General features: G+C 42.7%; 2 protein-coding genes across 7 annotated transcripts in view; one reads left to right on the forward strand and one right to left on the reverse strand.

Annotated features, from left to right (window-relative positions):
- The first annotated feature begins 334 nt into the window (after window positions 1-334).
- On the forward strand, window positions 335-6,155 carry cbr4 (carbonyl reductase 4). Of its 2 annotated transcripts, XM_049587312.1 has the most exons (7): window positions 338-453; window positions 574-659; window positions 1,665-1,822; window positions 2,135-2,255; window positions 2,399-2,535; window positions 5,241-5,375; window positions 5,476-6,155. In XM_049587312.1, the coding sequence occupies exons 3-7, from the start codon at window positions 1,678-1,680 to the stop codon at window positions 5,652-5,654; spliced, it is 717 nt and encodes a 238-aa protein (XP_049443269.1). In that variant the 5' UTR covers window positions 338-453; window positions 574-659; window positions 1,665-1,677; the 3' UTR covers window positions 5,655-6,155. The 2 variants fall into 2 exon arrangements, with proteins under 2 accessions (XP_049443270.1, XP_049443269.1); XM_049587313.1 differs by lacking the exon at window positions 574-659 and having other exon boundaries at window positions 335-453.
- A 2,191-nt stretch (window positions 6,156-8,346) lies between these two features.
- palld (palladin, cytoskeletal associated protein) overlaps window positions 8,347-17,281 on the reverse strand; it is a 71,078-nt gene continuing 62,143 nt past the window's right edge. For all 5 annotated transcript variants that reach the window (XM_049587309.1, XM_049587308.1, XM_049587307.1 and 2 more), the window contains 7 exons: window positions 16,094-16,243; window positions 15,620-15,708; window positions 14,393-14,525; window positions 11,501-11,708; window positions 11,233-11,398; window positions 10,159-10,292; window positions 8,347-10,047 (listed from right to left, as the gene is read on the reverse strand). In XM_049587309.1, coding sequence (XP_049443266.1) covers window positions 9,887-10,047; window positions 10,159-10,292; window positions 11,233-11,398; window positions 11,501-11,708; window positions 14,393-14,525; window positions 15,620-15,708; window positions 16,094-16,243 — 1,041 coding nt within the window. In that variant the 3' untranslated portion in view covers window positions 8,347-9,886. The remainder of the gene's footprint in view (window positions 10,048-10,158; window positions 10,293-11,232; window positions 11,399-11,500; window positions 11,709-14,392; window positions 14,526-15,619; window positions 15,709-16,093; window positions 16,244-17,281) is intronic.

Genomic DNA, 17,281 nt, shown 5'->3' on the forward strand with positions numbered 1-17,281 from the left:
GAAAACACATTTTTCTGTAGCGATGTGCCTTTACAGTCCCACTTATGTGTTAGTGACTGCTTGTGTATCCAGACTGCCATTTGCAGACATGAGGAAATAATGTATGAAAGTTTTACTGGGCTGTTTAAATAACTAGAGAACTGAGAGCTTTGACGGAGACAATGTCAGGTTGTTGTGCTGTTTGAATTCCATATCGACAAACATTAACCTGACTGCTTAGAGGCTGTCGAAAAACACAAACCCTCACCATGACACATGAAAAGCATGACTGGTCCTGTGCTGCTCTGACTGTGTGTCCACTGCGCCATCTACCGACTGATGACGAGCAGCGCAACAACACTAGGAAGAAACATGGCGACCTCCATGAGCGTCCACCTCTCTGATACGCGCTCGTTTTTCTGCACGTAAACTTACTGACGGGGGAACAAGGAGCACACATCAGTCAGAAACAAGGTACGTTACAGTTAGCTCTGTGAATTATATGATACAGGCGCAGTTAACAAGCTGAACAGCTGCTGACGTCCCCAGACAACAATATGACCCTAAAATTGAAACAGTCTTTCCTGCTTTCAGGTTTTATTAAATCCTCTCACATGATTCCATCCACTCTCTCCAGAGCTGTACCCTCCCTTAGCTACATGCGCTCAAACTTTTAAGAGGTATTAGTGTAAGTGTTTTGGTGTATGTGTACTATATGTATTGTGGTATGCGTGTATTGGTTTGTCTATTGTAGTAGATGTATTGTGGTGTACACTGATCAGCCAGAACCACTGACAGGTGAAGTGAATAACTTTGATCATTTTGTTCCAGTGCATTGTTCTGCTGGGAAACCTTTGGTTCTGGCATTCATGTGGATACCACCTGACATGTTCCACCCACTCAAACACCGTTGCAGACCAAGTACCCCCCGTCATGGCAACAGTACTCCCCAATGGCAGTGGCCCCCCAGCAGGATAATGCACCATGCCACACTGCAAACATGGCTCAGGAATGGCCCAAGGAATGTGACAAAGACCTCAAAGTGTCAACCTGGCCTCCAAATTCCCCAGATCCCAATCTGAATGAGCATCTGTGGCACGTGCCATTAACCCACCTCACAACCCACTGGACTAAATGGATCTGCCGCTAACGCACTGGTGCCAGACACTGCAGGACACTCCCAGAGATCCTGTGTCCATGCCTCCACAGGTCAGAGCCAAGTCCCATCCAAGGAGGCCCCACCTTGGATTAGGGTACATCTGGGGTACCGGCACATCACAAGAATCCTTGAGCAGATTGGGACCTGGGAAATTTAGAAGTGAGGTCGACACCTTGAGCTTTGTGTCACGCTCCACAGGCCATTTCTAAACAGTTTGTGTAGTGTGGCATGGTGCATTATCCTGCTGGGGGGCCACTGCCATTGGGGAGTACTGTTGCCATGAAGGGGGGGGGGGGGTTACTTGGTCTGCAGATGGAGATGTGAAATACAATACTTTTCAATGTATGTGATAATAATTCATTGTACAAAATAAGAAAAAGCATGTTGGCTGATTCCAATATTTCATTTTAAAGCCAGTATCGGCCGTAGATACAAAATACATGTGATACCCACTCCGTTGCTCTAGTTGTTAATACAGTCATGTGCAGTGCTGTGTTGATGTGCGATGCTGCCGCCTCTCCTGCAGTGTGGTGTCAGTCATGTCCAGGCTGGCAGTGGTGTGTGGGGGCTCCAGGGGCATTGGGAAGGCTGTGTCCCGCCTGCTGGCAGAGAGAGGCTGCAGGTTGGCTGTTGTCTCCAGGAGCGAAGAAGCTGCCCGTGCCACTGTTGTATCTCTGCGTGGAGGTACAGAGCTGTACACACAAACATGTATCAGAAGCCAACATGTAAACCTCAGGCAATGAACTGATAGTGATTAGAAAGCCCTGACATTTACTGAGATGGAAAGCCAGACGGAATTAAATAAAATAAATATGAAGCTGACAGTGTTCCCCCACTTCCCTGTCAGTCTCACACACAAGTGTAAGCACACAGTACCTGATTCAGTGCTTTTGTGCTATAGAATAGGAGAAATGTAGACCTACAACACCTGCAGCTGTTATAACCAGATAGTCTTGTAACTAACATACTCACAGACCTTCTGTATCTGCACTCTAGATGACCATGTGGCTTTCAGCTGTGATGTCTCTAAAGAGCAGGAGGTGCAGAAAACCTTTGAGACGATCCACAAGACCTGCGGGAACATCTCTTATCTCGTGAATGCAGCTGGCATCAACAGGTGAGCAGACACTTGAGCCGGCTCCTCTGCTGATGCATTTGCAAATGTATGTATGGACATATATATGCATGGAAAAATGGATATGATGTTGTCACAAAACACTGAACTTCATGGCTCTCCTATTACTGTGTGTGTTTGTACAGGGATGCCCTGTTACTGAGGACCAAGTCGGAGGACATGGTTGCTCTGCTTCACACCAACCTGCTGGGCACCATGCTGACCTGCAGGGCAGCGCTGCGCAGCATGCTGCAAACCCAGGGAGCTGCCATTGTTAATATAGGTACAGTACTGAGGCCCAATTGCAGTGTTCACACTCTCAGATTTTGAGGCACGTTCCCACAAAGTCAGTGAGGGCTTAGGGCAGCCCCACTATCAAACTGTCAAGTGCACGAGAGCTCTGTTGCAGATATTTTGAGCCCTATATGCACACTTTCTGCAGATGGTACCTGAGGGAATAACCCACAGTTCATATCGGGAGCCTTTTACTGAAGGTAAACATATGTTTTACCACACCACACCTACTCTGCAGAGGAATATGTACGATTATTTGGTACTTTAATTTTGCAGCATTGGTGGTGAAAGCAAACAAACTGTCCATGGACTGTTAAATGCTCTATTTTCTTTGAATTGATTTGTAATCCATAGCTAGCCTAGCCAAGCCTATAATCGAGACTAGCCACCACTATTGAGGTTTGGCAAAATCTAGAGGAAAAGGTGCCAGGCTGTATATGTAATAATGCACTTTTAGATGGCTAATTGTTGAAACATTTTATTCAGTGTATAGGCTCCTTTCACCATGAAGAGGGTAAAAACATAAAGCCAAATATCCCAAACCTGTAGGTGTACCATATGTAGCATGTTTTGGCATCATTAAGGCCTGATATGTTGCTGCAAAGTGCTGTCCCATTTCTGTTTGTACCATTCCAAATCTCCACATTTTACAGTGGTGGAAAAAAGTTTTCGGACACCCTTAAAATTTTACACAATCTCAAATATTATCATGAAATATTTGTGGAAAAATCTTTTTTGTGTTTCAAAAGGTGTGGCTGCATTAGACAGATACAAACAAATACAAATTATATTTTTTTTTGTTTATTGTTTACAAGAAAAACTAACAAAACTAAATTCTTGACAGTTTCAATATGTCAGTTCTCAACATTGTCGGTATCAAAGTCAACAAATAACAGAGAATGTGTTCAAAACTGAACAAAACATAAATAAACCATCACATCATCAAATTAATATTTAGTAGTCCTGCCACTGGCACGTAGTAGAGCTCTAATCCTGGCTGGCATGTTCCCCACGAGCCTTTCACACTGTTGAGGGGTAATCTTGTCCCATTCTTCTTGAATTACTGATTTTAATTCTTCTAAATTCTTTGGTTTATGCTTTGAAACAGACCTTTTGATAATCCACCACAGATTTTCAATGGGGCTCATGTCCGGGGATTGAGCTGGCCACTCTAAGACCTGGATACTGTGCTCCTGCAGCCAAGTTCTACTGGCCTTGGATGTGTGTGGCAAGGGCATTATCTTGTTGAAACATCCAGTTTTTACCTCGACAGTGCACGCAGAAGGGAGCATGTGGGTTTGGAGAATGGTACAATACTTGGTAGAGTTCAATGTGCCATCACAGACAGTGAGATGACCAACACCAGCAGCACTCATGCATCCCCAAACCATGATACTGCCTCCACCATGCTTGACAGCAGGTACTGTACATGCTGGAGATAATGCTTCGCCTGGCCTTCTGCGTACCCTCACATTAGTAGGAGGAAGATAAAGCTGGAAACTGGACTCATCTGACCACAAAATCTTCTTCCAGTTCCTGGCTGTCCAGTTCTTGTGTGCCTGGGCCCAACGACGCGGGCTAACCTCTGTCTCTCATTGATCAGGGGCTTCTTGATAGCCTTGTAGGACCTTAAGCCATGATCTAAAAGTCGGCCACGTACAGTGCGGGTGGAACACTGGACACCAGTTTGGTTTGACCACTGCTGCTGAAGCTCCTGTGATGTCATTTGGCGGTTTTGCCTGCACGTGCGGATCAGGATGCGGTCATTTCTTGCTGAAGAAACCCTTGGACGCCCAGATCTTGGTTTGTCTTCCAAGCTGTTGGTTCGTCTGTATTTCTGCAGAGTGTATCCACCTGCTGAAGGACTGCATCTGCACTTCTTGGCTATCTGGCGGCAGCTGTACCCTTCCTGGCTGAGAATCTTTATCTTCAGGCGTGTTTCCTGCGTTAGGTTCCTTGTTTTAGCCATTTTTGTGTCTGAAGAACTTTCAAATGGGCTGGCTTTATGTAGACACGAAGCTTGGCAACAAAAATTGTGTCTTTTAATAAAAAGAACGACCTTCATCACTGGTACCAAAATGACCCAATACTCAAAATTTCTTATGTATTTTTATGGAACCAATCAATTTTAAGTTTTTAATGGCTTTTTTAGGATTTATTTAGAATTTTGGCTGTGACTGTACTAAAAGAAATTGCACTTGAAGACCTAAGAGTGATTCTTAATGCAATATTTCACAAATGCATGGGGTGTCCGAAAACTTTTTTCCACCACTGTAGGATGGAGATTGGGATTTTCCCTGAACCCAGTGGCCCTCGTGGTTGACATCATGTTTTCAATTTGCTCACTAGGTGGCACTATGCATCATTGGTACATTCTTTGGATTCACCAAAGTTTTGCAGCCTTACTTTAAAGCTTTGTAGTGGTACATTTTACATTTACATCCATGTTTTTGCCCATTTACTACATTGATTTTATTAGTATAATGAGATAAATTGAAACCAGTTGCTGACTTGAACCGAGGTAAGCCTACAGAACGCATTAGATTGGTACATGTGTAAATATTAGTGCTTTGTATCTATCATCCTGTAAAAGCATCATGGCATCACAAACTGTAGTAGCTTCCTGCAAGTGTTTCTTTTGAACATGGCTGTCATACTAAGTGATCTTAATGGATGTCTGTTTGTTGTTTGCAGGCTCTGTTGTTGGCCTGAAAGGGAACGCCGGCCAGTGTGTTTACAGTGCCAGTAAAGCCGGTCTAGAGGGCTTCACACGCTCTTTGGCTAAAGAAGTCGCATCACGCAATGTCAGAGTTAACCTGCTGGCTCCCGGTACAGTACACCTTCATCTTCTTGCATCACCTTTTTCTGTCTCTGTCCTCTTATTTGTCCTGTTTTTAAACCTCTCTCATGTCCCTGCCCACTCTTTTAGGTTTCATCCACACCGACATGACCGCAGGGCTGAAGGAGGAGGTTGGGGTACGCTCCATCCCGCTGGGGAGATTCGGTGAGCCAGAGGAGGTAGCCCATGCTGTCCTCTTCCTTTTGGAGTCTCCCTACGTTACAGGACAGGTGCTGGTGGTGGATGGAGGACTGCAGCTGGCCATGTAAGGGAAGGGGCCGTCCTCTGAAATCATCTCTCCTCTGAAAACAATGGCAGCGAGGCAGGTAAAAGCCTCACTCTGCTTTTTCTTGAAAAAACTATCAGACTGTAGAGGAAATGGTTCAAAAATAAGATGAAGCGGCAGTGGGCTCTGTGTTACCCGTGACTGAGGAGCATCAGACTGACAGAAAGTGGACATTTACACGTAACAATGCTTCATAGCTGGAGTTGGATATTGCCCTGTGGCCACATGTCAAGCCACATCTGGTAAGCTGTAGGAGTGTGAGATTGGACATAGTGTTTGCCAGCGCTGTGTTACTTGAGATTGGTTTTGAAGGTCTTGGTTTTGTCTCAGACTCGACCACATTTTCATCAGTCTTGTCTCAGCCTCAGATATAGAGGACTCGGGATTTTATTACAAGACCTGTCAAGACCACAGCTGCAGGGATATCACTAAAATTGCCATTTGTGCAACAAAGGAGTGTTGAATAAAGATTAAGTTGGTTTCAGCTCTTTAGTATTTGTTTGAATTTGTTTACTCATAGAAAAAAAGAAAAATTCCCACACATAAAATTCAAGACATTTCTCTAGAGTTGTTCCAAAGCTAATACCCGTATCGGAAACACCCCGACACTGCCTTAAATGCTGGATCAGGTATCAGTGAGTATGCAAGTCTATGCACTGATCTAATACCACGTAATTCCTCAGAAAACTTCAAAGTAGTTTCACAGCCGGATAAAACGACAGTTTTCCTGGAAGGCAATTCTTGGCTGCTCTAAAACAGTCGCCTGCATAACACGTTACGCTGTGCAGCCACTGGCAACTTCTGTTTTAGAGTTGATTTCTGCTAAGTAGCTTAACGTTAGCTGTTAAGGAAACGTCAACAATTTGGCAACATTTTACACTGGAAAGCCCCACTGGTAAAAAGGCCAACTGCACAGTTTGCAAGGCTTTAGTTTCAAGGGGTGGCACCAGTGTTGCCAGTTTCAACACCAGCAATCTTATAAAGCCTTTCTATACACCAGTCATAGCAATCATCTCAGCTCCCTGGGAGCAGTACTCGGCATCAGCTGGTGTACAAGAGCAGGTATTGGAATCATTATTGGGAAGGAAAAATGGTATCAGAACATCTCTACATTTTTGACAGTACGATTATACTGTACATACTCACATATGGACCTGCACTTGTATGGTGCTCTTCTAGTCTCCTAACCACACAAAGTGCTTTTACACTACATGACACATTGACTCATTCACACACTGGTGGCCAAGGCTGCCATACATGGTGCCACCTGCTACTCAGTTCACACGCTCTCACACAATTTAAGGTTCAGTATCTTGCCCAAGGATACTTCGACATACGGACTGGAGGAGCTGGGGATTGAACCGCCAACTTTCGATTTGTGGACGACCCGATCCGCTCTACCTCTCAGCCACAGTCGCCCACATACGGTGTAGCAGTACAAGAGGTGAATGAAGTTGAATCTCCATTTGTTTTCCGCGGGTGTTTTTCATGTGCAACTGGTAGGAGGCCCCGGGGCAGACCCAGAACACTGGAGGGATTATATTAGCTCATGTGGTTTGGGAACACCTCAGGGTCCCCCAGGAGGAGCTGGAAAGTGTTGCTGGGGAGAGGGACGTTTGGAGTACATTGCTCAGCCTGCTGCCCCAATGACCCAGCCCTGGATAAATGGATGAAAATGGATGGATGGATGTTTTTATGGGAATGTGGATCTTTCAGATCACTTTGAGGAGTGCCTATGATTTGCATCTTTCACATTATAAGCGTGTCATGCAGTGTGGTACTTGCACTGCTCCGGTCTTGGTCATGACTTAGTCTCGGTTTGTTTACCATCAAAATTCTTGCTGCAGACCACAAAAAGTGAACAAAATTTTTGCCCAAGTTGTAAAAAGGCAGTTAGTTGTTGACATAGGAGACACAAAACCACGTCTCTCAGAGAACCACTGTCCTGCTGCTCTCTGTCTTTCTGCTGAGTCACTCTGTCCAGCCACAGTAGGCGTGGCCTGATGTGTGTGTGACACTCGGTCATGACTAACGCTACTGACTCCAGAGTGTCTGGCCCAGTCCAGACCTCCGTGCCCTGAGGTCCTAAATTTGATCAGTGGATTGAACGCTGTTGGTCTTTTTCCATGACTGTAAAGCGCCCTCCACTGATCGTAGCGCTCGTGTTTTGTTTCCCTGCCGCCCCAGGGAGACCCCCTCACAGCCAGCGGCCCCTCTGAGCCCACCTCTGGAGGGGCCTGTCGAGGGGCCAGGCATGTTGGGCTGCAGCTGGAGGAAATTAGAGGTAGAGGTGGAGGCGGGGAGGGGGGTATTTTTAGCTCTGGGAATGTTTTGAGTGTCTGGTTACAGCTCTGGACCAGTAGTGTGGATGGATGGGGTTGGAGGTGGCTGTCATGCTCAGTGATGAGATTTGAAATGCTGTGCTGGTTGTTCCCTTCACTGAAGCATGCCATTACCTTCCATGAGTGTCATAACTTCAGATGAACAACTTCGATTGTTCTCTTTCATGTACAAACATCCTAAACGCTGTATTTCCTATTAAAGCATTGGATTGCATTACACTGTGATTAGCAATCTTAGCAAGAATGGTATTTCCACTGTGACTGATGATGTGTTTTTTGGCATTCTCTTATTGTTTTAGGAAGAGCCTGCCAGTCTATAAAAACATCTCACGCTGTCTCTGAAGAGTTTGATTTTATTAACTTTCATAACCTAAAATAATATCAGGAGAACAATCCATATACAGGCATTGATTGGCATAGAAATGTGCAAACACAGTAACTGTCAGCTGATGCAAGCTCCGAACAGACAGAAGAAGATGTCCACTTTGTATAGAGTTACAGAGGTGACGAAAATAGTAGATATAAATATAACTTGCTTTCACTTTCTACCAGCTTAGAGTGTTTTGTACCCCTGAATAGTGGGGGGAAAAAAAGTTTTTATACATCCTGGAAACAGTCGTTTGGCACTGTATAAGTGTCCAAAAATAACATGCAAAGAAATTGTGTTTGCATTAAGCCTGAAAGTGATTTAAGGCAGTAAATATATTTATAAAACTTCATGATACAGATAGGATTGTTTTGTCAGTGAACAAAAGGTTGCTGATATAATTTATGTCAGGATTGTTGGGAATTTTTTTTCATACAAAAATAAAATGGACAATCTGTGATGTGTGTGACAAATACACTGAAACCTTTCACAGCACCCTCTCTCCAGTGAGAACATTTCAATACACCCTTTTAAAATAAACCATCAAAGAAAAAAAAAAAAATCACAAAAATGAACCTCCATCACCAGTTTTCCATTATCTTCCATTTTTGATATCACCACAGTTACTCAAATCCCTCTATTAAGAATGAACTTATCATATTAAATGTCCATCAGAAAAACCTGCTTGTTTCCATCGCTGTCTCTTCCTGTGTCTGTTAATCCAACCTCCTTAAATTCTGCAGCACCCACAAACAAACAAACAAATCTCATCCATATGTGAGCGTCCTCTTTCCCAAACCTCATTTCCCCTGCTAAAAAAAACATCCTGTTTGTAAGGCCCGGCCTTTTCCGATAAGCAAATCTATGACAACACTGAGACTGTATGATACTGCAACTGCAAACTGTGCTGCACAAGCCCACATAATAATGATCTCCTTCGTCAAAGCTACAATGCTTTGAATCATTCAGTCTCTTTTTAAGTCTCTCCCGCAGGTCCACTTTTAAACAGTGCTGGTGGAGTGCTACGTACAGATACAGTATTAGTCTGTGTATATTAAATGGCACCACTTGAACATGCATAGTAATTCTAGGTTTCATTTTTAAACCTGTTTTTTGTTCTTTACAGTCATAAGAGGCACTTAAACAGACAACCCTTTGCAAAAACAGAATCAACCGTACAGAAACATAAGAGAGCGTATTTATGAACAGTCTTTCCTCGTGGTAAACACTTCAATCATTGTCCAGGTCCAGTTGATAAAACGAAGCATGGGAAAACAACTCGATGAATTCTGTAGTATAATAGATTGTGTCATACTATAAAAACATATGAAAACCGCGGTTGCACCGGCTCACTGCCCACCGACCCTTTAGTTCAATGATAGAGTCCCTCAGGTGGACAAGGTTTTGTTCTGCCCCTCGTCGCCGTCATAAAGTATTTGTCTCAGGAGTGCTGGGAACAAGGGCAGCTTGAAGGGTTTTTCTGGGGGGGTGAACTCCCTGTGGTCTCTACAGGTCGTCACTTTCCACCAGGCCACCGGGCGGCAGCGGGCTGGAGTCGGGGAAGAAGGCCGCCTTCACGTCCAGCCCTCTCTCTGTCAGTGCGGCGTAGCGGCTGGTGGAGGGACGCACCTTCTTGGGCTTGGGGAGGTTAGGCTGTTGCCACTGAGCTGAGGACGGAGAAGAGGAGGAGGGTTTTTAATGATGTGTTGAGGGGGAAAAAAGCCTCACAGGACATGCTCGATTTAATGAGCAGTGCGTGTTTCAGAGTCAGAACTTACCGTGGACATCAAGGCGTGCAGTGCTGGATACAATGCCGGCGTCATTCTTGGCTGACACAGTGTACCAGCCAGCATCTTCTTTCATGGCTGGCTGGATGATCATACACAGGTAGCCACAGTTGTCCTGATGCATGCTGGGAAAGAAAATTGACACAAATTTAAAGGGTAAATTTGGATTTTTCAACCTGAACTCTGTTTTCCCATGTTGAGTGAGTAATGGAAACAACAGTTTTTAAAATTGGTCCAGTATTGAGTGAGACGTCTGTGGCAGCAAAACAGGCTGCAATGTAATCAATCAGGGCAATTGTGCAACTGCAATTTCCATTCACTAAAAGCAATTCTTTTTTTTTTTCTTCTTTTTTTAAGTGTCTGACAACTTATTGAAAGTACTCTTACAGAGATATACCTTTTTGTTGAATAGTAAAATCCTTTTAGTTTATCCTGAAACAGCCCCGAAATCAATATCGCCAAAGCCACCAGACTCCATTTAAATAAACAGTCATTTTATCATCATAAAACTCACTTCATTCAAAGTCGACAGAAACAAGTATAAACCTCACATAAACCACTTGGTTTGACTTCCCACTGTTCCAACAATCACCAGCTCTGGTTTGGTTGAAATAAACCCTTAATTCACCCAGTTAGATGTGAAAATGTGCTGGCTCTGTTCACACTAAAATTGATGGTATTTACATGGAGTTTGGTGGGTTTGGCGATGGTGATTTCAGGGGCGTTTCTGGTTAAAGAGAAAAGATCTTACTCTTTAACATCAATGTCTCTCTCTGTAGAGATCCTAAAAGATCATCTGAACTTGCCAGTGGCACAAAGCGAGCACTTTTAGGGGACATAAACTGACAGTGTGATCATGTCCTGAGTGGTTACAATGCATCCTGTTTTGCCGGCCTCAACTACAGCACTCTTGCTCAATACTGGAGCAGTTTCAAAAATTGTTGCTCTCATCAGTCATTTAGACAGAAAACATTGGAAGTAGTGTCCAGGTTGGAAACATATTCTGATGTCCATGTTATTGGGGAATGCTCTTAATCTGGTTTAATCACACTGGATGTTTCTTACCTGATTCTGTCTGTGTTGTGAGTGAATGACTCATTCTCTCTCTTCCAGAAGATTTGTGGGTAGGGAACCCCTGTGACACGACACTCCAGTCGCACAGGATGACCCTCAGCCACACTTGTGTTCTGCAGCTTCTCGACGAACGAAGGCGCCTTGTGCATCTCTTTGGCTGTGGAGAGAGCGTGTTACTGTGATGTTTTCCTGCTCCGAATCATGCCAGCATGTATCGTCTGCGTACGTGCCCTTTACTGTATTAAATGTTTCTGTTTACCTGCAACAATGAGCTCCAGGTTAAAGGAGTTCTGCCCAGCTCGGTTGCTGGCGATGCAGGTGTAGATGCCCGCGTCACGGCTGGTGACGGGTTCGATGACCAGTGAGTGCACACCGTTTTCCCTCACCAGCATCTTGTGGGCGGAGTCAGGGCGGATGGTCTGCCCGTTCAGCTGCCAGATGAGGTCAGGAGTGGGCAGGCCGCTCACCTAACAGGGGCAAAAGAACACATTAAAATTCAGTCAATGTGTGAATGCTTGTTCGTGGAGCCGTCTGTGCTTGTTTTTGTTGGAGAAAATGAGTATATTAGCTGCATGTGTTCGGTGGGGGCAGTGTGTGTTTATTGGGAGTATGAAAACAGAAGTGTTTGGTTAATGTGTCTGTGCTGTGTTTGTCTAGAGGAGTCTGGTCGCCTGGATGCTTTGTCATGAAACCCAGCAATTACTTCGCCCTGCCCCCCAGAAAGTCTTATTCTGATTTAGTTACTTTTTGGGTAAATTTCTGTGTCCTTGTTGTATCTCATTGTAGTCGTTATGTGTCTCTTTCAGGTATATTTGTGTGTTTATTGGTTGCTTTGTCTCATCATAGTCGTTTTGTGTCTCTTTGTAGTTCCTTTGCATCTCTTTGTGGTTGTTTTGTGCCTCTTTGGGGTCGATTTGTGATCTTTTTTGGTCCTTTTGTGATTTTTTTTGTAATGGTTTTATGTCTTTTTGCACTTCCTTTGCATCTCTTTGTGGTCATTTTGTGTCTCTTTGAGGTTAATTTGTGTCTGTCTTGGTCCTTTTGTGACTTTGTGTGGTCCTCTAGTGTCTCTTTGAGGTTTATTTTTGTATTTTTGTAGTCATTTTGTGTCTCTTTGTAGTTCCTTTGTATCTCTTTGTGGTCATTTTGTGTCTCTTTGAGGTCATTCTGTATCCTTAGGGGTGTATTTGACTTTTTAGGTTGTTCTGTGCCTCATTGAGGTATGTTTGTGTCTTTTATGGTTGTTTCGTGACTTTTTGTTGTCATTTTACGTCTCTTTGTACTTACTTTGCATCTCTTTGTGGTCTTTTTGAGTCTTTCTGGTTAGTGCTAGTTAAGTTGAGTGACATTTCGTAGTTGAGGGCAAGCGGGGGCTGTGCGCCTAGACCCATTTGGCCTGTTCATTAATCCACCCATGCACATATTTGGTGTGACAATGTGAAATTCACAGATATCATGAAGTAGTGTAGACTAAGCAGTGATAGGTATTTTTGGAAGCGGCCCAATACGCTTTTAGAAGTCGGGACATTTTAAGCATGGAAAGTTTTGAAAGCCACAAATGATGTGGAATTAAATATTTGCTATAAATATCCCTGACATTACGGGCTCTGAAGGAATGGAGACTCTCAGTTTATTTCTGACAACAAGCATAAAAAAGGCAGTCTTTTTATAGTGAGTTAATTGTGGGTCTGTTTTATTTTATTACATGTACCCGTTTTCAAAGAGTTTCTAAGTGCTGCAGGCTGGAGGGAGTTTAGGTGATGACGAAGAAGATAAAGAGAGAAAATGAGCACAAGTGGTGTGAGTGGAAATAATTGTAGAAAACCTGATCCCACTTAATCCCTGAAAAATGACACCTCTGTATTCGCCCTGTGTGCTTTGAGCCATTCATAACGTGAGGAAGTGATGAAACATTTTTATTCCCCAAAGAACCTGGAATGCACGAAAAGGGAAATGTTTCTTTGGCAGCGGAGACATGGAGCCTCCCTGAAAGCAATACAGACACTGAATTAAAGGGCGGATCTGAAATGGCTCTCTCTATTACTATGATTAACATATTCTCTTTGGTGAGGGCATTTTCCTTTCCAGTCATGTCTCAGTTATTTTAAACCATCTGTCTTTCTTTGCTTTATCAAAGAGTAGCAGCATGGATCGGATACTGTGTTCACCTACAGGTTAGAAACACAGGAGGTTAGAGCAGAAGCTGGCAGTTAGCTAAACTGTTCCACTAGTTTAGATCATTATCCCATTAGATTACACTTACTGTAAGAGAACAGGCAGAGGGTTAAAGTAAAAATGTGACATAACTTCTCAAAAAAAGGCCTTGAAACTGCGGTCATGTACAAAAAAGGTCTTCCTCGCATTGAAGTTCATAGCTCAACATGCCACAGCAGACTGAAAAACATAGTGTATAATTTGTCTTTCCTCCTTTTAAGTTTTAAAAATGTCCCTCAGTGAGCAGCGCGTGTCTCAAAGCCAAGCTGACCAACCACACTCCAACGACTTCTTGTATGAATCTCTTCAGGAAAGTGGTTTGCTTCTTATTGACAAAGGTTTGAATTGTGAAGTGTACTGTATTGCCTTTCTTAATTTACCGTAAAACTTCAATTAGTAGCCTGGGCTATTATTTGCTTAAATCACTGAACTCGACAGGCTTTTATTTGGGACGTGTGTTTATCTTGATGTTGTTAGTATGGACCTTTCAGTGGCTGGGATGCATGGTGTTTAAGAGGAAAATATCTAAGATAAACCATGCAGGATATTCCTAAAATAAATAAATAATAAAATTTATAATTTTTTTCTCTCTTTTTTAATCTGAACACATTTGCATTTTTAAAAATATTTTATTTTATCTTGTTTATTTTATTTTTTAATTTATGACATGTTATCTACTAGTGTTATTTCTGTGATGAGTTTCAATGCGTAGCTTGAATCTCAATAAAAAATCTGACGCCAAAAAAAAAAAAAAAAAATCTTTTACCAAGCCACACTGTAAAAATAGCTAATTTTAGGCACTAAAAAAAATTAGTGAATAACTGTTTTATATGGAAAGTGTTTCGATACAGCCGTTGACCTTCCTTCCTCATGTAGTCTCATTGTAGACCCATGTTAGCACAGGTTGCACTCTCAGGAGTAAGAGGTGTGTATTTACCTTGCAGTCCATCCGGCACAGTCGGCCCTCCTGGACGATGAGGTCACCGGGCGCCTGCAGGAAGTGGGGGCGGAAGTGACGCTCTTGGATGTTATCGTTCTCATCGCCGCTGTCTCTAGACCTGGACCTGGGCCTGATAGAGAGAGGGAAACGTACAGTTTTGGGGATCAAACACTGACTTCTCGATGTTTTGTGAAGCATTTTAGCAACTTTAATTAATTTCTATTTTAAAAAAGTGGAATTTTAACAGAAAAAAGACTCAATTTTGTCAAAGAAGACACATTTTGTTAGAGAAAATCAACAAATTCCAGCTTTTAGAAGTATTTCATTTGCACAGAGCCTTTTAGTTTTGCAGATGTGGGATTAAGACTCCCTGTGGAGCATCAATCTCAGTGTTTTTTGGGGAAGCTTGCTGGGAGTTAAACATTTAAGAAACAGAGTGCAATACTCTTTACACATTCATGCTTTCTTGTAGATGATACATCCCTTCTTTCATAGACATAACATGAACTTTGGGGCCTTTTTTCTTCCACTTGCTTATTCATGGATTCACGGATTTATTATTTTCATTATACAATACAGGATTGCACAATGTTTTTCTATGAGAGTCTCCCTCCACCCTGTAGAGCAGGTCAGGACCTTTAGGTGTTCCTGTGATTAGGCCCTATTACAATGACATCACCGCTCTGCCTGCACGTCAACCACGGAGGGAGAAGAAAGAGAGTGGGAGACACTGATTGTTATCTCCATCTCTCTTCTCTCTCAAAACATCTCCGAGCTCAGGGAGTGTTCATCTAGATAACAGACTACAGGTGTTTTTATATGCTGTGAGGAGCGTCTGTGATCTTCAGTGCATTTTTTCCAATATCTGGGCTCGGATGAGTGCGCACTGTATATACAAGGTCATTAGAGCAATGAAAAACAGAACAGAGCAAACAGGTGTTCCCTCTCATTAACACGGAGCTTTTCTTCCCTGAGCCGACAGCCCAACAAAGGAAAGAAAACTGATTCAGCACACAGCAAGTATTTGCGTAAATAGCAGCTTCTTGGAACATTTGACATCAGAAAAATACACACTATAAAATCTTTGTGAGTGAGCACAGAAGTCACGCAGATGGTGAACAGCCTGCAGCACATGTGCCAGCCAGCAGCTCCAGGTTGTGAATTAAACACCAAGATATTCTGTTTAGTCTTTACTCCGTCTCTTGTGGGTCAGTGAAGTCTCACCTGCGCATGTGTCCGGGTGTGGAGCGTTGGCTTCGGCCTCGCTGGTTCACAGCCTGGACCATCATCCTGCCGGTGCAGCTCACCCGGCCCTGTGAGGGGAAGATAGACACGGAGAGAGGGAGCTCATGAGATGTTGACACTCCACCGCAGCACACACAGCAGTCAGACAGGGAGGAGGAAATAAAAAGTGAGTGCTGGAGCTGGAAAGAGCTGTTAGAAAGCCTGTAGCACATGGACTTTTGACCCTCATCAGGGCTTTAGCGGTTTCCCGTCTCAACGCCCTCTTCCTCTTCAGGCTGGAGACTATTATCTTAATACTCATTATTCTCTCGCTAATGAGCACTGACCTCTTCTAAGAGCAGCCAAACAGGCGTGTGTGTGCATTTTTTTCTTTTAATGAAACACTGCATGGAAATTTATGTAATATTTAGTGGTGTGGGATTTTTTTCTAGAGCTCTGCACCCATCTGCTCACCTCAGGGTTGCCTGCCATGATGGTGTAGTTGCCGTCATCATCCAGTGAAGCTGCAGCAGTGTGCAGAGAGCAGGTACCATCAGCGTCACGGCTGATCCTGTAGTGCTCGCTTCTTTTGGAGATCTGCTTGCCATCTTTGAACCAGTAGACCTGTGACACAAGATGACAGATCAGACAAGTTAGCTTTTTATTTGTAGGGGAGACAGCCCAGGTGAATAGGGTAAAACTTTTAACTGATAGATATCACCATGAAACTGAATACTGAATACTTACATCAAGATGTAAGATAAGAAAAAGGTCATTTTTTGTATTACACATTTTATGAAATTAAATGTTTAAATATGAAAATGATGAATTATTTAATTGAATATGTGCAGATCTGCATACATTTCCAGAACAGAAATCTGAGCTAAAAGCAAGGTTCAAAATTATTGTTTTATTTTGTTGACATATTAAGAGTTGACAGTTTTTACAAAGGGAATTTTAGATATCTTAGTTTAATTAGTCCATAAATCAGAAAGTACTGTCAAAAGCCTTAAAAAAAAATAAAAATAAAAATCTATTTTCGACATGCTTTTAGGAATAAAATGTCATATATATCAGGCTATGAATGATATATGAACAAACCCCTCTGTAAAAACCTTATGCAGGATATGGGAAAAAAATCATTTTGATGACTTACATTAAGGTACTTATTTTTGTATGACAAGGTTTCAATGTTATGTTTAAAGGTTCTGTGTGTAACTTTCACAAAATCCTTGTTATTAGTGACCTTTCTCTCCTCTGTTGTGTTTACACTAAACTCAGAGTTTGAACAATAGAATATTTTTTGTTGACTTGCACTCTTGTCATACGCGCGTGAAATCACTGAATCGATTTTTTTCGAATTTTGCGATGTTAGCTAGGTAGCAATTTGTACATGTTAGCAAGCAAGCTAATATTAGCTAACATTAGCATATGTATACAATTACATACAGTCCTTTTAAATATGCAAATGAAGCATTATCTAATTAAATGTGTGATTAAATATGTGCCTTTTGCATATATTTTATTTATTTATTTATTTTTTTTTACATTTTAAACAAAAATGCAGTATCATCTTTAAATTGTTTTGCTGCAGTGCTCGATCTCTCTTCCACCTCTATCTCTGCCTTTCTTTTAATCCATCACTTCATTCTGAAGCCTGTC

This window comes from Epinephelus fuscoguttatus, linkage group LG10 (genome assembly GCF_011397635.1).
Source record: "Epinephelus fuscoguttatus linkage group LG10, E.fuscoguttatus.final_Chr_v1".
In the NCBI taxonomy this organism is placed as follows: Eukaryota; Metazoa; Chordata; class Actinopteri; order Perciformes; family Serranidae; genus Epinephelus; species Epinephelus fuscoguttatus.

What these genes read in the sequence shown, in the direction of transcription:
- cbr4 (XM_049587313.1), top strand. Translation starts at nt 1,678, where the DNA reads ATGTCCAGGCTGGCAGTGGTGTGTGGGGGCTCCAGGGGCATTGGGAAG. An exon ending in AGCTGCCATTGTTAATATAG is followed by an intron (nt 2,536 to 5,240) that starts GTACAGTACTGA and finishes TGTTGTTTGCAG; the next exon opens with GCTCTGTTGTTGGCCTGAAA. An exon ending in AGTTAACCTGCTGGCTCCCG is followed by an intron (nt 5,376 to 5,475) that starts GTACAGTACACC and finishes CCACTCTTTTAG; the next exon opens with GTTTCATCCACACCGACATG.